The following is a 27,269-nucleotide window of genomic DNA, read 5'->3' on the forward strand; positions in this document are numbered from 1 at the left end:
CGTGCTATGACGTCACAATAAATACAGACGCCATCGCAGCGTGTTTGCATGCATGCCAAGAATCAACTGCAACCATTCGAATATCTTATAAATAATTATTCAAAAGGACGAAATAAACTTACAATCAGGAAACGACAGAAATTAGTACATGTAGAAGCATTAGCGCTGAAAGCCCAAAGAGGGGGGGGGGGGGGCACATTGTGCCCCTACCATATTTTCATTTGCCACTCCTGTGCCCTATGCCCAATTGCAATCAAAATTAGGTGACTTTTCCAAACATTTTGATATATAATTTAGCTATGTCCTATATTGCTAGTTGCCATAGCAACCATAAACTGACAACCATGTTCACTAGATTTTGCATGTTTTTCTGTTCCAATTTCAGGTAACAATATAATAATTGATGAATGGGGGTTTTCTTGGCTGTAATTTGCTGAAGGACCAAAATATAAATTATGGTCGTGAATTACCCTGAAATGGTGTTCTCATTATTTCCTTTTTTTAATGACAAAGGCATCAAACAATATGTGATACCGATTATGTACCTATCCTAAGCTTTATATTTCTTTATACAGTGGACTCCCGTTATAATGAATTCCTCAGGACCGGCAATTTTCTTTCGTTATATTGAAATTTCGTTATAACCATTAACTAAACAAAAGAAATAAACAATAAAAACAAAGAGCCTGTAATTTTGTGGCCTAAATTTTTATTTCGTTGTAGCCGGAGTTTCGTTATAAACGTGTTCGTTACAACGGGAGTGCATTGTATTGTAATAAATAGGCCCGACGTGTTGACCATGACAAATTTCAACCATAACAGATAGTGAAGGTTGGCTTGATTTTCCTTTGTGGAAAATATACAAATGATTGGTATAAAATAAAAACATATTTACTTGGAATAATGCAATATACTGTAGTAAAGAAAAAACATGATTTTAGCATAGTTCCTATGTATTTCTTTATTATATTTATCAAAATAGCAACCTCAATGGATGACCCTGAGAAATTTCAAATGTTGGGTCGTTTAGAATACGAGTTCCTTTATCCATGTGCCAAATATGACGGTGATACATCATTATTTTAATAAAGAAGTTATGGGGGGCAAAATTGTGCAATCCCCCCCCCCCCCCGCCAGACTATTACTTCAACATCTTTCATAAAAAAAATAAAAGTAAAAAAAGTATTAAAAAAAAGATTGATACATGGATAAATGGACTAATGACTGAATGCAATAATGCGTAAGGAAACAAGGGAGTCTATAAATGAACCATATGAAGATGGAGATAGTTGTGTTCTCTTTCAGTAAGCAGCTGCACGATGGTTGTACAGTGCATTCTCAAGAATTTAGTGCAACGACCATTGATATGCTTTCAACAAACTACATGTATATCAAGAGATGTCGCAGCTGTAATACACTGCACTGTGCAAATGAGAGCTACACTTACGTAACATTGGAAATGTTGCCATGCCAGATTAAGTACTTCCTAATGAAGGGATATGAATATTAAGGACGTTCCTCAGTTGAGTTTGTGCGCATCCTAGCTGCGCAGGTGTCAGTGACGTAACAAAGAGCGTAGAAGCGCACGCACGAGTGTTGAGCTGAGCTAGCTGAGCTGAGCAACCCGACAGCTCTCCGGGCAGCCGCGCTGGGCGGCCTCGCTCGGCTCGCGTGCCGACTGTACGCGTTACAATCTGTACATATCACGCAAAGTTCAGCGGTCCGAGCCGCATATACATGGTCATTGTAGCACAACACTGATTGACGGAATCGCGAAGCTTGGAAGTGGAACAGAGCTGTTTCCATTTTCAATTGTGACATGAAGTTCATCATCCGGCCATCAACATGGTAAAGTCGAGTCCTAAGGTACCAAGGGCCTATAGGCCCTAGTCGGGGTCTAAGGCTCACTAGTCTATTGGACAAGGTGTTAAAACAACAACAAAAAAAAAAAACAAGCATATTACACACATTTCATCTTCAGGTCAAGCAGCTAAAACAATCTGAGTGTCTCTGTTAAAATCTAAATTAGATCTAACCTTGTCATTACTAGTAATACAAAATATTGTTTTTTTCATTTTTGGTTACAAAATACGAGGTCACGAAAGTGTTATCAAACAAGACTATTCATCACTTTCACCATTCATATATTATTTTTTAATTACCAAATCTGGTGTAACAAAAGGAGAATCAAAAAATTATATTTTTTTTCGGGGGGGGGGGGGGGGGGGGGGCAAGGTACATCTCCATAGCTTTCAACACGCACTTTACCAACCACTGCAACAGCCAACACATGCAATCTACAATCAACGTCATTGTATTAAGATTTGTTTTTCATTTGGTGGACCGTCAGACTAATGCCAAAACTCCATTTCCTTATATTTATTCTTCTTCCTCCATTATCACTTTTTGTACATGGTTACAGCAAAAGGGTAAAACAAACAAACAAGCGTGCATGTCAATAATAATGGAGTTTTCCACGCCTGCATCCACATAATATCATTATGGCTGTGGAAGGGAAATGATAACAAAAACGCACATGGACCTTTCTTTCTGAATATTTTTCACCATATCACTGCAATTGTGACATGTTTTTTGTTTGTTTGTGTGTGTGGTTTTTTTAAAAAGAAAATGGGGTTTCGAGTGAACCGCATGAGATTCATGCATCCTATAGCAGGGTATATCCCTGCATTGTTGGTTCCTGACCAGATTTGGGGGTCTTACGATGATTTCTGTCGCAAGGAGGCTCTGCTAGCACTAAAACGAGCACATGAACCCCCCATTTTTACCATTCTTCTGCATTAAGTAACCCTTCTTCTACAATTTGATAAAGTTTCGTAAAAATGACATGGGTTTTGAATGTACAGCATGACATTCACGTACCCCACCTATAATCAGGACACCCACGAGAGGTTTATAACCAGATTTTGGGGTCCGGTGAGGTGATTTCTATCATCTGGGGATGCTGCCAGCACAAAAATTAGGACATGAACACCCACTTTTTATTGTTTTTCTGGAATTAGTAAGCCTTCGTCTACAATTTGGTCAAGTTTGGTGAAATTGACATGGGTTTTGAATGAACAGCATAAGCCTAATGAACTCATCTTGTCAGGGCATCCCTGCATAGGTTCCTGACCAGATTTTGGGGACTTACGATGATGTATGTCGCATGAGGGCGCTGCTAGCACGAAAACGAGCACATGAACCCCCACTTTTAATTATTTTTCTGGAATAAGTAAGTCTTCTTCTACAATTTTGTGAAGTTTCGTGAAATTGACATGGGTTTTGAATGCACAGCATGAGATTTATGAACCCATCCTGTCAGGGCGACCCTTAGGTTCCTGACCAGATTTGGGGGTCTTACGTTGGTATATGTCGCATGGGGGCGCTGCTAGCACAAAAACGAGCACATGAACCCCCACTTTTCATGGTTTTTCTGGAATAAGTAAGCCTTTTTCTACAATTTGGTGCAGTTTCGTGAAAATGACATGGGTTTTGAATGTACAGCATGAGATTTATGAACCCACCCTGCCAGGGCGTCCATGCGTAGGTTCCTGACCAGATTTTGGGGTCGTACTAGAGTATATGTCGAATGGGGGCGCTGCTAGCACAAAAACGAGCACATGAACCCCCACTTTTGATTGTTTTTCTGGTATTAGTGAACCTATTTCTACAATTTGGTCAATTTTCATGAATTTGACATGGGTTTTGAATGTACAGCATAAGTTTTATGAACCCACCCTGTCAGGGCATCCCTGCATAGGTTCCTGACCAGATTTTGGGGACTTACGATGATATATGTCGCATAGGGGCGCTGCTAGCACAAAAACGAGCACATGAACCCCCACTTTTGATTGTTTTTCTGGAATAAGTAAGCCTCTGTCTACATTTTGGTAAAGTTTCGTGAAATTGACATGGGTTTTGAATGTACAGCATAAGTTTTATGAACGTTGTCCTTTTGCTCACCCCTATGAACAGAAAACGTCGATGAGAAGGATTTGAGAGATTTCGGTGTTTTATGCCGCGTGAGGGCGCTGCCTGCAGAAGAATGAAAGTGTAAACCCTAACTTTAAAACCTTATCCTCGTTTTGGGTACCCTTTTCTGCAATTCTTGCAAATTTTGAGAAAATAACGTGGATTTTGAAAGAATTATGGGGATTTACGTTTGTCATTGCAGATGTTGTTGCCAATTATGGTCTTGATCATGTAACGCTATCATTTTGGTACAGGACGGCAGATTAGTCATATTCTTCAAAGGCCCGTAGAAGAAAAACAAGCACATTAACCTATGGTTTTATTTACATATTTGGGCTTCGGGTGGGTCAAAGTTACGGTATGGAAAGTTTCAAGAAAATGACATGGATTTCACTTTAACTGAGGAACGTCCTTAAGGTGCGCACAATCAAGTGAATGCTTCAAATACATGTACATCATATTTTGTTAGCGGATGTACCCAGTAGTTGAGGTTACAGCATTGTAGCAAATATCCAGCTTGCACCGACAAATTTGCTATCAGCCAATCAGACGCAAGGATTTCAGTAGCTTTTAACAGTTGTCGGTGTAAATCACCGACGAAAAGTTTCATGAAACGGTCCCTGAACTGCACATGGCTGTTCTTCTCCAAATCTCCTTTAACTCACTGAAGAGCACAGTGCCATCCTGGTATGCATGGGGTGCAGTGTGTGAAAATGTTCACGCTTTTAGCCTGGTTCATATCAGCCCAGTCATCTGACCCTACAATATTCACATATTCTCCATTAAAAACATCAATCAAGTTGCCTTTACATAAGCAAACTAGTGTACAGTATTATTCAGTACTTTCCTTCAGTTGGTAGAGGTTGACATTTCAAGAAACCTCTAGGTGCTAGAGGGCTGAATACTGGGTGGATTATGAGATGGCATTTTCGTCATTTACATATACATGTACATGTATTCAACAATCAATCTCACTCAAGCTGGTACAAGCATAAGCATGAAGACTACATCAAGAACACGAGATGAGGAGTCGTATCTGTATAAATTATGTTGAAGCTGTACAAGTCCAATTTTGCCTAGATTGAAAAATCAATTTCCAGGTTTCAATTACAAAAGGACAATTTAAATACAATGAATAATGTCACATTAAATTGAATTTTGGCGAGTCAAGCTTAATCTCCCATCCCAGATTTAACTTGCGCAGAGCTGACTGTATCATTGCCCAAGCAAGTTCATGCTTTTTATCTGTGCTACAAATTTACCCATTATTTTTACATAATTTGGATAATTGAACATCTCATATACAAGATACAATGTACATTATGAATCCTCACCTCTTATATAATACACTGTAGTTCTCCCACACCATACCTTTTTACAGGTGACTCCTGTTATAACAAAGTTCTCTGAACTGGCAGTGTTCTTTCATTACATCTACATTTTGTTACAACTGAGCAAATAAAATATGCATGTCATAATTTGCGGACCTAAATTTTTAATTTGTTGTAATAAAACTTTGTCATAGGAGCATTCGTTGTAACAGGAGTCCCCTGTACGTAGACTTCCATTCACTTCTGAATCCGTCATCAAATACTTAAATCAACATAAGAAAAAAAAAATGATAGCACAGGCCATTCCTACGATTACCATACTCCACCTAAGATTAATCTCTGGCAGCACAATCCACAACAAATTGGCAGGATACCCTCATTCAGAGTACATCTTACGACACAAATAAAACAACTGGACTCTACTCAATGCACGTTTATTTATTTTTTTCCTCTCAGGGTTCTTTATTCTGAGATGCAATCATACACACAACAAATTTTTACAGTAAGTGGCTGGAGGGCGAGTCTACAGACGACGACCGCGTCGTCCTCCCTTTCTGCGAGTGCTGTCTGATGGGATTGGGGTGACGTCCTCTGTACGTGCAAGACAGAGAAAGGGAGAAACAGTGAGAGACAAAGCAATGCAGAAATTGGTTACAGAGATGCTCATGGTGCTATAAATCGACTGGAAAGTCTGTGTACAGGGAATAAATCACAATAATTCTCGACTTCCAGCAAAAGTGGTATAGATGGACCCACTGACCATCAACCGAAATTACACATGTGCAATGCTTCTTGCACTTCTTGGAGGCATAAGAATTCAAAATCATTACTTCAAACGTGTACATCATTAAAGATTCTCTTGAAACACCTTATTTGACGATTTACTGACAACTTGTGCAATAATTTAGCAACTTGTACTGCGTAAGCTGTTATTTTCGCGTATATTTTATAACTTTTGCGAATGAGGTCACAGATATTTTCACAAGATGTTATTTTTGAGATTTTGACACCGAGGCTACTATAAAAGCACTAATACCTGTCAGTTCGAGATATTTTTGCCCCTGTCAAATTTGCAGTCCAACAGTGATTCACAAAATTTGTGGATATCAAAAATTAACAGCTTACACAGTATGCCCATGTAACACTGGTCAGTACAATAACAGCCCATTAAAATCAACAGAAAGTTTTTCCACACAGAAGTCTACATGACAACACTGAGTATATTGATAATCTGCCCTTTGATCTTGTCACAATTTTTAAAAAGGTTGTTTCAGCATGTTTAATGATTGCAACTGATTGACAAATTGCCCTACATTGACATAAATAACACTGAATTGATCAGTGTTTTAGTAGCAGCCATGATAAAAGAAATCATGGGTGTACGTACTCGAGCAGGATTCCAACCTACGTTGCAATGGAAACATCTTGACGGAAGAATTTAATGAATTTGAATAAGCACTGAATTGATCAGCGTTTCAGTAGTAGCCATGATAAAAGAAATCATGGGTGTACCCACTCGAGCAGGATTCGAACCTACGTTGCAATGGAAACATCTTGACGGAAGAATTTCATGAATTTGAATAATTACGCAGTACCCGCTGCATGCTATAAGGATTAGAACCAACACTTGCAGTCAGGCTGAAGCTTGGTGGTCTAGTGGAGATGACGCCTGTCTGGAGATCAGGAGGTCGTAGGTCCGAATCCTGCTAGAGTATGTATGCCCATGATTTCTTTTATCATGGCTACTACTAAAACACTGATCAATTCAGTGCTTATTTACATCAATGTAGGGCACTTTGTCTATCAGTTAAAATGACAATATCTCGATGGAAGAATTTCATGAACTTGAATGTTGAATGAGTTCATATGTGGAAGAGGGCTTCAGAACTCACCGATGCGGCCGATCTTCATGCCGGAGCGGGCAAGAGCACGCAGAGCAGATTGGGCACCAGGTCCAGGGGTCTTAGTCCTGTGGAGAGTGAGTTGCAGACAAAGCACATTACAAGCTTGTGGCCACTTTCCATACATCTAGTTGCCTTTATACCCTCCTTCTCACCTCCCCCACAACATTATCCCCATGCATACTATACATTGTACTTACACATGAACTGTGTTTACCTGGTAACAAGCTAGTTCATTCATTTACTGTCACTGCAAGTTTATCTTAACACCAAGTTACCATGCTTACAGTAGTAAAAACACTCTAGAAGTTATCATGTATGTGTGTGTGTGTGTTGTGTGTGTGTGTGTGGGGGGGGGGGGGTGACATTGCCTAAAAAGATGGGGCTCATTTAATCTTGAACTGACAAGACAGAATACAACAAAATGGTATAATATTCATGATGACTGTACAATGTTTTAAGCAGTCAAAGACCTTAAAAAGGCAGTTTCAATTTTATACAGCTATGCATCAGCATGGTTACAGCGAGTTAAACTGTTGGATATTGTTGTGCCTAGCGACAGAGTGCAATTGCCTTCAATGTTGAAATAACATGTCATGGCCAATCTCATTGCAAACATTTTAATCCAATTGTAATAGTACAGATATTACATAACTTTGGTTTGGAAATATTAGGCAGATATGAACCATTATATTACCCCGATATGGTAACTGCAGACATAACAGCCTGAAACCTACAAAATATGAGGATTTGGTCACTTTAATTAAGTTGAGGGTTTGACTGCACAAGTAAATCTTGTCAAACTGTCAAAGTCTCTGTTTATATTGAGAGTAACAAATTGTAGTTTTTCATGAAAACGTCACTATGGCATATCTAATTTGTGTTGTGAACTGTACATAGGATTACTGGCTACATATCCCAACTCCCCCCCCCCAAAAAAAAAAAACAACAACAACAAACAAACAAACAAACAAAAAACAAAAACAAAACACAACAAACAAAACCCAGAAACAAATTTTGCAAGTAATATTACTATAAAAGGCTACAAGTGAACCTGTGGAGATATATATGTATACATACATACAGAACACTCAAGACACTGGTCAGTTAACCATCATCAATACAACACCAAGATGACAAAATTTATCAGATGTGATACTCAAATAAAACTAAAAGCTCAGATTTCACTAGGCCTTTAATTCATAACGCCACCTTTCATTTGTGGGTACCTGTGCATGCGACAGCAGAAGAGGGATCTATATATCCTATCTGAAAAGGGCAAAGAATATGTTTGTGAGAAGAGGGCACTGCAATTTTGAACGCACTTGTTTCCTCCTGTGGCCCTGAGCTTGATGTGCAGGGCAGTGATGCCGAGCTCCTTGCAGCGCACCGCAACATCCTGGGCAGCCAACATGGCAGCGTACGGGGAGGCCTCGTCACGGTCAGCCTTCACCTTCATGCCTCCGGTCACCCTGGCGATAGTTTCCCTGGACAGGTGAATACAAAAGACACATATACTGTGAGCTCTCACCTCACTCCCACGGTAGAAAGCGTGGCCTTTAAGCCAAGTGATTACAAAAATGTGTTTACAATGGTAAAGATGATTATTCTTCGCAGTTCTTGACCCAAGGTTAATCATCTTTCCCTCAGATAGCACACCCCTCCAAGTTTGACTGAATGAATATTTACAGTATCACCTTGCTGGCATGAGCAGCTGAAGCAGTCTTCCCCCAGTGATCCCCCAAAACATGTGTTTGTGGTAATAATGGCAATTTTCTTTCCATCTTCTTCCCTCAAAGTTATTTTATCTTTTTTTTTTTGAGACAACACAAACGGGGGGACCTATAATAGTCAGTCAGATCAGCAAAGGAATAAAATGAAGATATATTCCATAACGTTGCATTTAAGCCACTCTCATTGTAGGTCAAATCAGCTTGCAATCTTGAAGGTGCATGGTCCCGGTGTTTTAGTCAAATGCGTACGCGGGCGCACAGCGCAAGTTTCTTATAGAAACCTACGCTATCAACTCCTCTTTAGCGCTTATGCTGTGGCCCACTTCCCCGAGTCCGAAGAAGTCCGATTCACTGTAGTCAGTGGTCCGATCACAGTTCGGCTCATGATTCGGCTGAGAGGGATGACAGCTTCAGCAAACGTCTTTTGTGATGTCATAATAAGAAGCACATATGCACACACCCTGGCATTACTACAGACTGTGCGATGCGCAGAGAAGACAACGAAGGCAACGTTACTTAGCAACACCTACGCACTTTACTCTTGATGACAGCCCAACTTCGGTAATCTTCGTATCAATGCTAACGGTGATCGGCAGTATCATCAACAACGCCCTCTACACTATCGGGACTATGCACCTTTAAGATAAAGCTTTACATTACATGGTACTTGATAAAGTATGCAAAGTCAATTGTTTTACACCTCTACAAGGTTTCTTTATTGCTTTATCAATTTTTAGGGGGATTTTTATTTCACACTAAATAGAGTAACATAAAATTCCTTATATCAAAACCACATGAATTCTGTTGCAGAAACATTCACACACATAAAACCTTACAGGTGTAGGTGCATCTATTTTTGATTTGTTTTTGTATATTTGCAAATCTCTATAGCCTAGTAAATTTCTCTTCCTTTTCAGCTGTTTCTCCATTTCATTCTTTTTTAAATCTTTTTAATGTATGCTTTGTAACTGCTCAATATCACACTTTATACATTGGCTTTGGTAGCATTAGAAGCACTGTGGGCTGCTAGCTTGCAATGAGCAGAGATCACCCCAGTGTTTGCCCTTTGTTTACCTGCCAGACAAATCAGTGACATGGACAAAAGTGTCATTGAAAGAGGCGAAGATGTGAGCCACGCCAAAGACGTTTTCACCCTCTGGGACCTGCGGGCCAAGGTTGACCTGCACCTCTTGCTTCTGTACCTTGCCTCTGCGGGGAGCCATGATCTGTGTATATGAAAACATGCGCACAAATCATATTACTGAGAATGTCACACGATGTCAAAATTGCACAACGGCTACTTCTACAGCAATATCCTAATCATTCCACTAAAACCCAATGATTTACCAGTCAAGCACTCCCAGCCTAGCCTTTTAGCGTATTATTCCCCAATTCATCACAGCACGAGAATTTCAAGGACAAACTCTAGCCCAGCCTGTCACACAAAGAGCCTCTGCCTCATGGTTGAGATTTCAGAATCAGGAGCACGAGGATTATGGTAGTGAAAGTTGAGATGTATTATAACAACAATGATTTGGAATCTGTGCGAATATCTGCGCACAGGTTCCAAATCAGTCAAGTGCATCAGTTATCTTACTATGGACTGGTTTATGATGGATCAAATGAAGAAAAATCATTTTTGACAGAAAGGGACTATTGGTGGAACCAAATTTTGCACAGCACAAGTTGTCAACAATTGAACTAAAAAACCCCAACACCAACACCTACAGTGCCAAAATTTGATCGTGCGCAAATGCATGGCCATAGGTTTCCTATGTAGTCGGTGATCAAATTTTTGGGTGGCATTATGGTCGAATTAAGGGCAGCTTGCTTTAATGCAAGCATCAATAATTTGACCGCTAGCCGCCCATAATTTGACCACAACGCCGTCCAAACTTTGACCGCCTGCCTGCTACATGTAGAAATATTTTTGCACATGGTCAAAAAATGGCACAGGAGGTCGAACCTTGGTGTGGGTGCCAATAGTAGTAGATATTCTACAGCTGCAGAACCTATGTAGAGTCTACTCAAATTTAAAATAAATTAAATTTTGATGTTGAATTTCATGGGCAAAACCAGTAAATTACGTAAGAGACACCAAATCCTTACATCGGCAGCCGAACACGCTTCATGTCGGGGCTTTTCTTTAGCCATTTTACTTGGGCAGTGTATACAACCATGTGCGCAGCACAGCGTCAGACAGACCGGGCCTCGCCATCAAAGTGGGGAACCACAACACAACTACAAAACTTAAAACAATTTATACATTACTAATATATATTTGTATGTTACTCACGTAAAGTGCATGCTTATATTACAGAAGTTACGTAAGTCCATAGAGAGCCCTCGCGATAAGTCCACTGAACAAAAAAAATGGCACTTTCTAGCGCAATCCCCGACTGTCGGGGTTCATCATTGCAGAATTCAAAATGGCGCGCTGACCACTCAGCAAATGCAAATTATGCGTGCGCATGCGTGGCTGGAAGTAGTGTCGTAGTTATACGACACTGGCTGGAAGTGCAGCGATCTATATCTACTGCGTGAGTGCCCTCTTTGGTAGCAGCACGCACGGTCCGATCACGTAAACTCTCCGATTATCAGATGTACCGTTAGCAAATTCTGTATATAAGTTTTCTAGATCTAATCTTCATTTTCGGTAAGTTGTGAAATGTGTATGTCAATATCGATAACATAGCTATGTAGTGTCATTAATGAAGATTACATTTATTATGAGTTTGAGGTGACAAAAAAATAAAGTCAAGTATCAAAACTCAAAGCGATCGTAAAGCGATCGCTGAGCTCTCTTTCTGTTGTGGGTCGTGCCCGTACAGCCCTGTCGCTATTTCAGTCCGGGAAACCCGCTCACGAGGCCTGCTCCCCAGTACGAGCACTGCCGATCTCGATCTAGACTAGATCTAAATTAAATTTAAATTGCACTTCTTCATCGACTTCAATGTTCTTATCTAGCCCTATCATTTTTTTTTTTTTTTTTGGCAGTGTATACAACCACACGCGTGTGTCTTTACCATCCAGCCACACGAGTGTGGTTGTAGCCATGGCCCGAGTAGCTGGATACAGCCACACTCGTGTGTAATGTACATGTAACAACTTACATATCCACACACACGGAAAAGCTTTATTGCATAGCGGGGAACACGCTGTGTGTGGCCACATCAACACGCCATGTACCACCGCAAAGCGATGAACCTACCTCCTAGATTAATTTATCTCACCATTTAGATAAATTTACTTTTTCATTTTAAACTTTATTCTCATTTTCTCCATTTGATAAGATGAATTTAAAAATCAAAAGCAAAGTTACAATTGATTTTGCACTTTGATTTACGATTGATCATGCATCACGTCGTTATTGAGACTTCGCCTTACACCTTAGTTCGTTCGGGTACAGTAGCTTGCAAATCACGCACCTAGCGTACACAGGCAGCCGGCGCCCCGGGTCCCTGCTGGGGCAGGCGGGCGGCGGCACAACTGCGATGGCTATGCGCGGCTGCTGCTGCAGCTGTGCTGAGTGACCGCTAGCACCCGAAGTCACGATGTAGGGCCTACAGTCTAGCGATGTCAATCTGAAGTCCCCCAATTTAGCAGCAGTTGTAACTTTGCTATTTATTCCAAACCCACCGTATCAAGCAAACACGATAAGAACCGAGCAAAAGAAAAAAATATTTGTAAGAAAACAATATTAGAAGGTATGAAAATGAGGTTACTTTCATTGCTTTGCGAGCAAGCTCAGTGAGCTGGTTGTGTGGTGCTTGACACGCACAGCGATCAGCTTCTCCGTGCGTGGATACAAGTGTATGTAGTAAATTACACTGTACATTTACAAATGTACACACGAGTGTGGCTGTATCTAGCGACTCTGGCCATGGCTACAACCACACTCGTGTGGCTTGACACGCACAGCGATCAGCAGCTTCTCCGTGCGTGGATACAAGTGTACAATGTATGTAGTAAATTACACTGTACATTTACAAATGTACACACGAGTGTGGCTGTATCCAGCGACTCTGGCCATGGCTACAACCACACTCGTGTGGCTGGATGGTAAAGACACACGCGTGTGGTTGTAATCTTGTATACAAGTCTACACTGCCTTTTTTTTTTTTTTGTGTGTGTGTGTGGGTTGTTTTTATTCACAGCCCACTCTTCAACCGGTTTTCGAGATCTCAAACTTTAGTCTGGCAACATGTGGACTGATTAGTGAAGATCAGTAGACGTAAGGGCCTAGGCTAGGCCTACCCCATATTAGAGCCTCTAGAGGTCTATATAAATTATTGGCTATTTGAGTAGCACCACCAGCACAGTAAGTTACGTACATGTACGTTATGCAGTACAGCTACACATGCACTGTGTGCACTGTCTGATCGCTTGCAAAAGGTTGAACTACCACATACATATGGGTATCGCAAGAGTTGTATCGAACATTCAAACACATTTTACAGCAAAGTTTCGATACGTATATTACACAAATCCACATGTATATTTAGAATATATTGACATATTATGCTAGATTTGGCCACAGTGCGAATATTTGTAGGTAATACGTCGATTTAGAGGGATTTCATGCAATAAAACATATTATTACTCTGATACAGCAGCACTCACGGATCAAAAAGACCAACTGCGTATGCTAGTACAGATAAATGAATATTGACTAATAAAGATAACTATTTAACAATTAATAAACTTAAATTACTTACTAATCATAATTTGATGCAAGAGAACATTTTTGCATGAAAAAAATTGGTTGTATGTATAATTCAATATTTCATCACGCTGCACAATTTACTCTTTCCGAGAATCGGCGAACAATTCCGAACTACCGATTCATTCCGTACTCGCTCGTCGTGGTTGTGTGTACGTACGGCATATCAACCAGTACTACGGTACCGAACAGCCAGAGTAGTGTGGAGTTGTGTTTATTTTCACGTTGAACAGCTGTGATCACTGTGTAGTAGTGTAGTAGGCGACTTACCATACACGAAGGTCTTGCTCTTGTGTATCGCGAAGTGGATGAACTGCCGAAAATAGTATTTTGCTCTCGCCGATCTAAAACACTACAGGCATCTTGGGGCTATATGGCCAGGTAGGGGTAGAATGTGATATATTCAGTGCGAAAATATGACAGTTTTTATTCGCAGCTAGTGGCACGAGTGAAATCCGAACACTCCTTTTTGTTCGATGAGAGGCAGGATGCTGGGCTGCGGTGACCTGAGCTGACTGACAAAGGGATCTGATCGGCACTGCTAGCTGCTCTAGCTCTGTCCATGCAAACGGCGAATACGTGATGTAGAGGCTGGTCAACTCATCATCCACCCCATTTGCAGCACAACTTGCATTGCTACCCTGCTTTGCGGGAAACAAATGAAACTGGATTTAATTCTGGTGGATTTATATCTTTGTAGGAGGGTTTAGATAAGCGTTTTGATTGTAAATCTGATGTGATCGAGTGGCCTAGTTTCTTGTGTTTTGATTCTGAAGTTCCCGTTGTGGAGGCACACACTGTAAGAGTAGCACCAGCAGAAAGAGAGAGAGAGACTCCAATCGTGAGGGAATCCATCTTCCTTCGTGGGCCTGGCTAGTAGTAAGCACAATTGAAAACAAAACTTGATGTAGTTTTTGGTAAATGGGTTCCAATCTGTGAATCATGTCATTTATTTGTGTTCACCAAGAGACCAACAAAGCTCTGCACAGATCTGCTGCAAGCCACCACATGTAGGCCTAGTACGTACACGGTGCAATTCATTTTGTTTACAGGATCAAAAACTGAAAGTAGAAGTCTTGTCTGCAGCAAGGATTGCTTCCGTGCCAGTTTCCTGAGCGGAACTACAAGAATAAGTTGAAATAATGGATTTTATATATGATTGGGATGACCAAGGAGACCAGTTTTCATTTGAGGATAGTGATCGCTTTGAAGAGGATTCCCTGTGTTCGTGGGTGAGTGAGGCTGAGAGTGTCTGCAACAACAACTGGCGGGGATGGAAGAAAACCAGCAATGGCTCAGGAGGAGGTGGAAGTGGAGGAGATCGGCTGTCGTCAGTGACCCCATCGTCTGGCAGTTCGTCTACCATCACTGAAGAAGGTATGCGTTTACATTTTTTATTTGTGCTATTGGTTATTTTGAGACAATTCACCTTTGCTCATGGTATCTGTAAATTACAATTCATTTTTCTTGACTGACTCACAGTGTAAAACTTGAACAAAAGATTGATTGAGTAAATTTCAGTTTGTATTTTGTTAAATGGCTTCAGATTTAGTCCCAAGTAACTCTGTCCTTGCCATGGGCCATAGCTGCAGTATAGTTTACAATTACATTTGGGAATAGAATGCTGCTCTCATGAAAATTTACCACTACCAGACTTACCTCATGGTATACACATTTTTGAAGATTCTTTGTGTGTGTTTTTTGCTTCCTTTGCATATCGCTAAGTTACCTTTGACATCACATGTTATGATCACACAAGCTTGTGTTTGTACTCTATAGAATGTCATGCACATCACATTGAAAAACAAATTTGTAAACAAACACACACGGTGTATGCTCTCTGTTCAAGAGAAATGGACATCATAATTCCTTTGTTGCTCAGTGTTGTAATCTCATGTACTGACGTTCATGTCATGAGCATGCCACACATGGGTAACACTCCCAGAATAGCTTATTCTTGCTTGTCCCAGTCGTGTATACAACGTAACTTGGGGTGACGTTGTTTCATGAGCGATGGGACCATCTTTCTGTCTCCTTACATATCAGCCAAAATAAAAAAAGGAATGCTACATTGTATCACAAGAAGGAAACTAAGGCAAAATCGTGAAATAGGCCCCACCGCAGTGCGCGTGCACCCGTGCGATGCTATGCTGTGGAAATCGGCCCCACCGCCGTATGTATCTCGCGTAAACCCCGTTTGGTGGGGCCGTATTCACGAGTATTATACTGTGGAAGAAAGCCCCACCGCCGTGCTTATCTACCGATGAACGCCACACGGTGGGGCTGAATTCACGAGTATAAACAGCGAGCCGCCGTAGTATTTATACGGATACGCAGTGGTGGGGCCTATTTCACGAGTATGCCTAAACTAATTACTAGTGACCAGTCTCTGTGTGTATGGCAAATATACAATTTGAATTTAGCAACATAGAGGGAACAATGCTATACAAAAGGTAGCAAAGTGAGCAAAACTGCTGTTGTTGGGCACTAAAAGCCAAATTTCAGATGACATGTTTTGTGATCTGCAAACATTCAAGTAATCAGAACTTTCACATCGACATGACTGGGTGTGCGCAAAGTGTTCTCTCTCTCTTTTGTTTTTGTTTTTGCTTTTAGCATACTTCTTGTCTGGAGTAGATTCTCCCACAAAGTAGATTGTATGACATTCCTTGTCTGTCTGGTAAGAGGCTAACAACTGCATTTCCGAGAGGACATCAAAATTGTCTCTTCAGTCATGTCTAGACAAGGAAGGCTTTCTCTCTAGTGTCAGCCGTCCCATTCGAGTATTGAGTTACCTATAGCTACACGTATAGGCAGTTATCTTTACGAACCAATGATAGCCCGCTTTGTGGAGAAACTGCTCTCGACATACAGTACTGTACATTGTACGTACACGTGTATGAGCTGGGCTGGCCAGAATATAGCAACACAGACAAGCGTGTAGGCGTGAGCTGATAGTCTGTGGTCAGTGTGGAAAGGAGTCACATTGAATTTATATTATACAGTGTACAGTAGTAGTATATTTATACAGTATGCATGAAAACAACAACAAAAACAACACACATCCAACAACAAGTAGCATGATGATCGATAGGGAATGAGTGAAAAATGATGAATTAGAACTTAAAACAGCTAGTCCAAATACTAAAATATGAGTGGAAAATGTCATAACAACATACAATGTACTGTAGACCGATGACGGCAATGAATACACCATTATATTTTCTTGCCACTGCTTGTCAGTATTGTGCTTTACTGGTAGTATGGAGCTTTCTTAATGCCTCATCCCGTACCTTTACTACTTGTAGCTGCAGTATTGCATTTCCATGGTAATACTTGCTTTGTTGGAAAAACTTTGTTGTTTTTCAAGAGGATTGTCTACCCTCTCATCTACATGTATCATCTTTATCCTGAGACTTTCTCAAAATGAAGATATATCTTCGGGTATAAAGCATCGTCATGTACAATGTACGTACATGTACATGTGCATGTATGTGTGTGTGTGTTTGTGTGTGTTAGTGTAGCAGAGAGGTGGTCTTCCCACCTCCCTGGTGTATGTGTGTCTCTGTCTGTGGGTGGATGAGTGATAAAAAAATAATAATTCTGTTGAAAACAGGCATCTACAACTTGTAAACCACATGTAAAGTACTCCCTACATGTACATTGTATTTAGCAAAGTGTGTCAAGCCACATTCAATTCTGCACAACAACACTTTTACTATTTCAAATCTGCTTAGAATATTTCTAAGACATTTATGAGATATTTTTCCCTCTTGTCTAAATGGTGAGGCAAAAGCCATTGATACTATAAAATGCTTTTATAATACACATGCGTACCACTTGTTCAGGGCAAGCATGAAAGATAATGTGTTCATCATGAATGTCTTTGACCCAGATATTTTGAAGGAATAGGACCCATTATGTCATGTTGATATGATTGTCTGCGTATTATGCAGCTTGGCAGTGTCATGTGAACACGATGTAGCACACAATGTGCGTGTGTACAAATGCACAACTGTACTGGACGTGGTGTTGGTATACTTCTTTGCGTGTAATTTTACAAGTACATCGTTATACAAAAGTGTATTATATCAATATAGCATCATCTGCAGGCCAAATGTCAGATACTCTAGAGGCATCCTTCAGAGGTAGTCATTGGCATTACATTGGACATTTTTTGTTCTCAAAATGTTTGATCCTTGATGTCATATAAGAAAGCGATTGTTTAATACATGTATGTGATAAAGTACACATGTACCAAGTCCATTTTTTTAGTGACCTACAACTGTACTATCCCACATCCAAGTTTTTTCCCTCTATTTGCTGTCTCTGTATCATTACACTTACAGTACTGAGATGGTTTCAATATCTATCAGTCATGTACTATATTTTTAGCTAAAGTCTCCACAGGGGCTTACCCAGTGTTTTGTGTTGAGTGCAAATCTGACCAGTGCAATAACAAACAAAATGCATTGTACTACAATGTATGAGGGGGGAAAATAGAGTGTTCATCGATTACCAATGGAATTTAGTCTACTTTTTGATAATTGAGAATAAACCAGCATACACATTTCATTTCAGACACTACGCTTGTGTTTGGCAGACGACTACCACAACATACAATTACACCTTTGCATACTTGCCAACATTTTGAAATCCTGAAGAGGTAGATTTTGCAAGGGAGCGAAGCGACCAAGCCCGAGCACGCTTGCGTGCGAGGGGTGGGGGGGGGGGGGGAGGGTGTGGGAGGGTGGTATCCCCCCTCCCATGGTGTGGACTCTTTTTGTTTTTCGATATCAAAATATGAGATTTGGTGCATGCTTTTTAACCTTTTAACCTGGCTGAATACGGCGTTTTTGAGAAACGAGTTCCTTGAAATGTATTCTAATTATTAGCTTATTTTAGGGAATCAACGCACAATGAAGGGAAAATATGACTTCCATTTCATTTTATGGTAGGTTTGCTACAAAATCGGTAGATCAGAATAGAAATTCGGTAGCCGGTCAAAACCTCTAAAAAGCGGTGGTCTACCGCCCAAAGCGGTAGAGTTGGCAAGTACAGCTGTATGCCTTTGTACTGTACAGTAGACAGGTACAAGGTTGGACATGTACAAGACTGTGGGCTGTATTGGAGTAAGCAACACATTGTATATTGCTGCCATGTACTTATGTCTTGTTTAATTTTGTCCTGTTTTGTCTTACCCGGTATTTCATTTTATTATTATTATTATTATTTTTTGCACTTGATGGTTATTTGCATAGAACATGTGTACACAGTACCAGTATGTACACTATAAATTGTACATTGTGTATCGGGGAAGTACAAGTATGCCATGTGTATCCCAGGACTCCATGAGATGTACAGTGTACTCTCTTTCCACATTTCAGACCTCTGAACTTTTGGCATTGGGCCAGTGAGTTGTGCAGCAATTTAAAAAACAACAACGTTATATTGTCAAGTTCTTCAAGTTTCTTGAGACAGCACACACGTATACACCTGTAGAATTCATGTCAGACTTTCATACTGTAGCAGAATATTTCTACTGAAATCAGAATAAAACTTTGCTGTATTCTTTCAGCATGAAGAGATGCTATCCGCACAAATCTACCAGTTTTGGCAGACCATGTTTTCAGTTTTACTGTACATGTACAGTGTACATAATAGAATAGGACCCTGTGCAACCCTGCAAATCAGTGATTACTGTAGATTTCTATTCATGAAATACAGATCAAGAAAAGGCATATTTCAGGAAAACCTCATTAGCATAATTGATAGTAGGCTAGTACAGAAATGCTGTAGCTGTACATGTATACTGTACACATGTTCGTACCTCAGTCAGATTACCTCAGCAGCTACACGTGTACAGTTGTAGTTTGCAAATTGACAAACCCATGGCAGCATTTTATCACATGATTTGGATATTCAAAGGATGTTATTAACGTATTATCTGGGGGGTGTTTCACAAAGCTGTTCTTAAAGTTACGAAGGACTTAAGAATGACTGGTGATCAGTTCTTGTGCTGAATTATTGAGATTCTGATAAGTATAGCACATAAGAACTGATCACCAGTCGTTCTTAAGTCCTTCGTAACTTTAAGAACAGCTTTGTGAAACACCCCCTGTACTGTACAGGACTGTATGCACACATTGTTCTTTTGTCCAGTTTGTCATTCTTATGAGCTGATTTCATTTTTACTAAATTGTCATGGAATTAGTGGAAAATTGAGCAAAGAAAATGGATTCCATCTGTCATGGAATTATAACATTTATAAGTTATTCTACCTGCTCGTTCCAGTAAATCTATTGCCTTTGATTGCAACTCTTATCAAACATCATTGGGGGATCTCAAGCAGTCAGGGGTGTAGTCTAGCTACAGTAGCACTGGCTATTGTACACAGTTGTAATTACCGGTAATGAGCAGTGAACATGTAATTGTAAACGATCCATGACGAATTAGATACTTTTGTCCTACATTTGTAAGTTCATAGTATGAACTCTGAAATATGTGGTGATATTATACATTTGTACATGTATATGCACTCGTAAGACTGAAGATGAAAAAATAAAAAAATGATTGATTACCAGTACATTGTATTTCCCAGTCTGTAGCTATATTTGATTTTACTGTACAATATTTCATGTTTCCAATATGAAGTAAGATTATCATGATTTAGAAAGCGTGCCAAAATACACTGTATGCTACTCTTTTATAATGTATTGTATTTATAATTGTATGTAGACATTAAGAATGTACCTTTTTCTGGTTTCGTTCTGGAAAGTGTTATTTATTAAACATGAGAGGAATAAAACCTCTTGTGCTATTCCTCAGTTAACACCAAATTTTACCAGTTTTTGTCCACAATACTCTACTGTGTACATTCATGTACAATAAGTGAGATTTACACTGTAGTGTACACTTGTACTTAGTACTTCTTTGGTCTTTGGCTGTGCTTTTGCAAGAAATCAAATCATCTTCACTAAAACTGATGAAAATGTAGGCATACACGTATAATTGAACAAAAGTAGCCTTACAGCGCTGTACATGTACATTGTATTTGTTCCCCTGTGGATTTCCAGTAAATGGTGTAGGTCAGTCCTCTCAGTTCAACCGGAAGTGTAGTAGCAGAGTCCACTTCCTGAAATAATTTTGGCAGGCATGCATGATATAAGTCGACACACTGTTTAATCCAAAATTCAGAGGAAACGAGAACATACAATATTTAAGACGTGTGATGTTACAAAGATATGTACAGGTCTAGAATTTCAAATTATGATGCTTGAATATATAGTATAATTGTTTATGATCAGCTACTTGTAAGGACTGTGCATGTTTATGTATATTATCTGTAACAATGGAGTACAACACACACATGTACAATTTCGCGTACAGTTTGTCCCTCAGAAAATATGATGAATCTGCTTTACTGTACAGTACAGTACCGGTAGCTCTTTTGAGGTGTGTGTGTGTGTGTGTGTGTGTGTGTGGATGTGTGTGTACAGTGCATGATTCTGTTCCAACCCATTTTAAGCACACACACTTGTCCAGGGCATTTTTATGCCTCCGCAACGAAGTGGCCGGAGGCATTATGTTTTCGGGTCGTCCGTCCGTCCGTACGTCCGTCCGTCCGTCCGTCCCGTTTTGTTTTTGTCGATATCTCAAGAACCATGTGGTGGTTTTACATCAAATTTGGTGTGAGGGTATATCCTTGGGGGATGATACTTTGTGTGGATTTTAGGGTCACAGGGTCAAAGGTCACAGGTTATTTTGTGAAAAAAAATTGAAATTTCATGTTTTTCTCCATATCTCGCAAATGGTTCAAGGTATCTTCATGGAACTTATGCTTGTACCGATGGGCAGTGATTATCTAGGGAAGTTGGGGGTCATGGGTCAAAGGTCAGGGGGTCAAAGGTCAAGGTCAACTCCTCAAAATATCACTACTTTCCTTAAAATGCAATACATGTACAGTATGTCTGAAGGTTTTTTTTAGCTCACCTGAGCCAAAGGCTCAAGTGAGCTATTGCGATCGCCCTTCGTCCGGCGTCCGTCGTGCGTCGTCCGTCGTCCGTCGTCCGTCGTCCGTCGTCCGTCGTGCGTCGTGCGTCGTGCGTAAACTTTTTACATTTTCATCTTCTTCTTGAAAACCCCAAGACTGATTTTCATCAAACTTGGCAGGTAGCATCCCTAGGGGGTTAGGAACTCAATTTGTTAAAATGGGCACCATGCCCCACCCAGGGGGCCCCCAGGGGGGCCCAAACCCCCCAAAATTAAGGAATCTGTCAAAATCTTCTTCTCTAGAACCAGAAGTGATAGAGCTAAGTTAGTACTATGGGTTAGTACATTGATGATTGTAGTTTCAAGTTTGTTCATGGCAGAATCAGGGGTGCCCCCCTTGGGACCCAGGGGAGGGCGGTGGGGAGGGGTTCTAAAGGGGCCTAAATTGTACATTTTCATCTTCTTCTTGAGAATCCCATGACCCATTTTCACCAAACTTGGCAGGTAGCATCCCTAGGGGGTTAGGAACTCAATTTGTTAAAATGGGCACCATGCCCTACCCAGGGGGCCCCCAGGGGGCCCAAACGCCCCAAAATTAAGGAATCTGTCAAAATTTTCTTCTCTTGAACCAGAAGTGATAGAGCTAAGTTAATACTATGAGTTTGTACATTGATGACTGCAGTTTCAAGTTTGTTCATGGCAGAATCAGGGGTGCCTCCCTTGGGACCCAGGGGAGGGGGTGAGGTGGGGTCCTAATAGGGCCTAAATTGTACATTTTTATCTTCTTCTTGAGAACCCCATGACCCATTTTCACCAAACTTGGCAGGTAGCATCCCTAGGGGGTTAGGATCTCAATTTGTTCAAATGGGCACCATGCCCCACCCAGGGGGCCCCAAGGGGGCCCCAAACCTTCAAAATGAAAGAATCTTTAAAAATCTTCTCTAGAATCAGAAGTTATAGAGCTAAGATAATACTATGAGTGAGTACATTAATGACTGTAGTTTCAACTTTGTTCATAGGAGATCCAGGGGTGCCCCTCTTGGGGGCAGGGGGGGGGGGGGGGGTTGGGAAGGTCAAAATGGGGGCCTGAATTGTACATTTTCATCTTCTTCCTGAAAACCTCATGATGTATTTTCGTCAGACTTGGCAGGTAGCATCCCTAGGGGCTCAGGATCTCAATTTATGAAAATGGGCACGATGCCCCACCCAGAGGTCCCCAGGGGGCCCCAATCTCCCCAAATTAAGGAATCTTAAAAAACTTGGGCCCTTAATGTACATTTTCATCTTCTACTTGAGAATGCCTGGTCAAATTTTGGTAGAGCTGCGAATGATTTAGATTAGTGACTGCGTGAAAGGTGAACTTGCGATACTCAGGTGAGCGCTAGACCCGCGGGTCTCTTGTTTTTTTTTAACTTGATGTATGGCATGTATTACCCAATATATATTTTTGGGGAAGTTTCTTGCCAAAAGGTCAAAGGTCAAAAGGTAAAAGGTCAAGTGAAAGTGCTTAATTGCACTTTTTCCTCCATATCTCGAAAGTAACTTAAGGTACATGTATCATCATGAAACTTACATATTTATGCATGTTCAACCTAACAGTGATTCTCTTTGGAACTGTGAGGTCAAAGGTCAAAGGCCAGGTTTAGATAATGCTATTTTCCCATTTGATACTGAAATTATACTTTTTCTCAATACCTTGAAAATTACTCAATGCATAAACTTATAAAAGGGTCAAAAGTCAAGTAAAAATCATCAGTTCCCCAAATACCTGCACTCTGACACTTTAATCATTCATCCAATTGAACCTACATTGTAGTTCTAGGAAAGTGAACATTCAGCACATTTGTGTCAAACCTGTCATTTTAATATTTTGCCAATTGTGTGAAACTGTCATCACACATTGTCAAGACATTGTACTATAGACCGATTAGGAGAACCATGCATTATGGCGGAGGCATATCAGTAGCCGTAGCGATATATCTAGTTATCTTTATTTATTTTTTTTTTTTTCAGGGCAAGTAGAATATGATCCAAAGGAAGATTTACATTGGACATTGTACATTGTAGCCAATAGATCACAATGTACCACAGTTTTCTTTCCCTTTTACACACGTGTACAAGTTGTGCCATGCCTGGCCCTCCTGAAAAACAATTTTGGGTGTTGGACATGAAAGCCAACATTGAAGTGTAAATGTAGAGGTTTATGTTTGTCATATTTGCGCCTGCACTATTTAGTAACTGAATTGCATGTGTCTGGCAGTTCTGTTGTTTGTAGTAATTGGACAAAAGAGATGGTAACTCGGGACAACTGTTGTTTTCTGTCACTTTCACCAGATAATGGCATGTGGAGAATGGGTTTCAGACTGTGATAATACCACAGTGGACTGTGAATGATTCCTTTTCAGTGATGAATCCCTGGGAGTCTTTGTAGTCCTACATACAAATGTAAAGTACTTACAATCATTGCTTTGTTGGCATAATTTGTTATTATGGAATAAGTATTTAAAAGAATAAAATCATTTGGATGCATTAAAGGACTATCTCGCTGGAGGAGACGTTGCCGTGACTCGTGCGACTCGACAGACCAAAAAATAGCTAGCACTCTCATTATAAAGGTGACTCCAGGGCATTGTCCAAAACGTCTCCAAACAAGGTGAATTCAAAAGAATTCAAAATATTGGATTGTCTTACAATTTACCGGAGACCCGGCTAGTCTTTAAGAGATGTCTTGGAGATGTCTTGGAGATGTCTCTGTGACCAGCGAGACTGGCGTCGCCACCCATTTCTTATGCCAGTGAGATATGTACAATATGTACCCACTTCGGAGGAAAGCTTTGCTCTGCAAACAGATGGAGATACTAGATGTACACACTATAGTCAGATTTAAACCTGAACATGTTCAGCTGACAACCATTTACAGGTGTACAACGTGTACACTTGTACCAGTATTACACACACACACACACACACAGAGCAAAGAAGAGCAACAACATGAACAAAAACAGAACACAGACAGTGGAGTTTCGTCTTCTCGTAGTCCAATCGTCGTTAACTATCAGGCGGAACGCTGGGAGTAATTACCAGTTGCTGCTAAGTTTCAAAATATTTTGTATAAATACATAAATTCGTAATTCACAGACAGGTGAAAAAAACGGGTGCTGTTCATTATTCCATGATTCGCTATTCCGAAGGTTTGTTATTCCGAAGGGTCGTTAATCCGAAACACACAAATTCCCTATACCTAGAGGTTCGTTAATCTGAAAATGAAAAAGGGTTCGTTAATCTGAACATTTGTGGCATTATTCCGAAGGTTCGTTATTCTGAAGATTTGTTAATCCGAAAATGAAATTCGGAAAAATGAACCTTTGGAATAACGAATCTTTGGATTAAAGAGCCTTCGGAATAACGAACCTTCGGAATAACGAGCTGTAACCAAAAAAAACAAAGGCTTAATGTGACTGTAATGAATGGAAACTGTCACATACCGTATGTACAACCTGTGCACTTGTACAATATTGTAGATACATATGTAAGGAAAAGTGGCTGAAAGTGCATTCCATCAAAAAGTATCACATAGAGAACATTCTGTAACAAATGTGAATTTGTAGCATGAGCTACCAGCACAACAGATGTTTTTTTTTTTCTCATAAATAAGGGTCTTTTAACAAATGATTGTCTAGATGTGTACAGCTGTACATTATCAAATGTACAATTGTTCAGCTGTACATTATCGGATGTACAGTTGTTGTAAACATGCGAGTTATTGTATTGTGCATCATTCTACAGTGTACATTGTACACAAATCTTAAAGGGCCTGTAAACAATCAGTCCAGTGATATACCAAATTCTGATCAAGTTATTTGTTTTCACAAAATTTCTATTTCATAAATGTTTTGAATTATTTCTTACAAATTTGCTCCCGTTTGTATTTGTACTTAGAGCTGTAATTATTTCTTTATTTATAGATTTACTTACTTAATCATCTACATGTACAGGTACATACACCCAAATAGTTTGTATCGATGTGTGTACATGTACACTATATTTACAGTATAAATGTACATGTATATCAACACGAGTGTACAAGGACTGTATTTCTAAATAGTTGTTTGAAGGAACTACAGCAATTCCTAAAAATTCCTGATTTTGATCTACATGTAGTAAGAACTTGAAAGAGTGCTAGTACCTCCTTATCACATTGACAATTAATTCAAATTCATGAACGAGAACTGATGAGATACATTATGTATTTTGCATGGTCAATACGTATATAAAATGCTCATTATCGCATTGATGTGCACAGCATGTGTTTGATGTGTTTTATCAAATTTCAAGTATACATGTACACTGTAGGTACAGATAGGTATTTTCAATATGATCTCCCTTTTCTGCAATCTGGATAGAGACAATTGAGGCATGAGAGAAAGCTACATTGTAGAATAATAGAGAAAGGTATTAGTATGGAGATAGAGACAATGTATTTCATAAATCAGAAGAGAAAAAAAGGTGAGAGGGGGAGAGGGCCAGAGACGGGGAGGAAAGAAGAGGAGAGAGAAGGAGAGAGGAAGACAGAGATGGATAGAGAGCGAAAGACAGAGAGAGAGAAAGATAGTAGAGAGGGGGAGAGAGAGAGAGAGAGAGAGGAAGAGAGTATTGGGAGAGTCTTTCTCTTTGATTTGAGATCATTGTGAGGCCAATTTTGTTCACCACTCCTGCCAGCTCAGCTCGGCCCATTGTCCTCTTTCTGTGAATCTGGGATTGAATGGGTTGATGTGGTCGGGGGAGGAGTATTCGGTAGTGGCCAATCCTGCCGCTTGTAGATTGTGAGACAAAGGAAGCGGAGGTATGTACAAAGGCATCTTGGGAGTCGTAGAGGAGCAAGCAATCTGGAGCCTCGGCTTGTGGTGCCATAGAGGTTTAGAGGTGGATGCCTTTGTTTTCTTTGTTTCTTTGTTTCCTTCCTGTAATAGCGTGATGATTGTTTTCTTAGTCATCACCCTCACTTTGGTAAATCCGCGCAGAATTCACTGAAATGAAATACATGATTGCCCCCCTTTGCTTTGTATCAAATTGGGAATGTCAGATCGTGAATGCAGATTCTTTGTCCTTTGTGAGGGAGTTAAAAATGTGTTTCTCTTTTTCTACAAGTGACAGTATGCTACAGTATGCGCGTCCTCACGGGATATGATGGAAGTGCTTTTTGTACTAGTTCATCTTTCAGTCATCAATCTGTGTTTTGATTTTTATGAGTGATATGGCAGTTATAGGATACAATTTCCAAGCAAAAACAAGTTTAGTAATTGCTTCTTGTAAGATGATATGGTTTCGATTCAATTCAATTTCTTTATTTTCATTGAACAAAAGGTGATACATAATGCAATTTACACTTGTAAGCAAAAAGTATACACGCTGCACAGAATAGTACTAAATGAATGTGCAAATTAATGTGTAATAGTACTAAGATAAACAATGCGTACTTTGCAGAAATGACAGAAGTACAATGTGAATATTAGAAAGCGATGGAAAAAGAGTGATCCACTATCAAAAAGCACAGCTTGTAGATGTGGATCCCAAAGTGGTAAACAATATGTGTATAGCATATCTATCCAAAATTCTG

At 40.1% G+C, this 27,269-nt stretch overlaps 2 protein-coding genes across 2 annotated transcripts in view; one reads left to right on the forward strand and one right to left on the reverse strand.

The window, feature by feature from the left end:
- Window positions 1-5,732: 5,732 nt before the first annotated feature.
- On the reverse strand, window positions 5,733-13,559 carry LOC139728820 (small ribosomal subunit protein uS11A). The gene is made up of 5 exons (XM_071639756.1): window positions 13,541-13,559; window positions 10,012-10,163; window positions 8,530-8,691; window positions 7,196-7,272; window positions 5,733-5,894 (listed from the first exon to the last, which is right to left on the reverse strand). The coding sequence occupies exons 2-5, from the start codon at window positions 10,158-10,160 to the stop codon at window positions 5,827-5,829; spliced, it is 456 nt and encodes a 151-aa protein (XP_071495857.1). The 5' UTR covers window positions 10,161-10,163; window positions 13,541-13,559; the 3' UTR covers window positions 5,733-5,826.
- Window positions 13,560-13,896: 337 nt separating this feature from the next.
- The window catches only part of LOC139728838 (zinc finger SWIM domain-containing protein 8-like), a 68,589-nt gene continuing 55,216 nt past the window's right edge, over window positions 13,897-27,269 (forward strand). The window contains exon 1 of the mRNA XM_071639774.1: window positions 13,897-15,037. Within this exon, the coding sequence (XP_071495875.1) occupies window positions 14,803-15,037 (235 nt within the window). The 5' untranslated portion in view covers window positions 13,897-14,802. The remainder of the gene's footprint in view (window positions 15,038-27,269) is intronic.

Source organism: Diadema antillarum, unplaced genomic scaffold (assembly GCF_040938485.1).
Source record: "Diadema antillarum isolate AM-2024a unplaced genomic scaffold, OU_Dant_1.0 seq00000203_RagTag, whole genome shotgun sequence".
NCBI lineage: Eukaryota > Metazoa > Echinodermata > Echinoidea > Diadematoida > Diadematidae > Diadema > Diadema antillarum.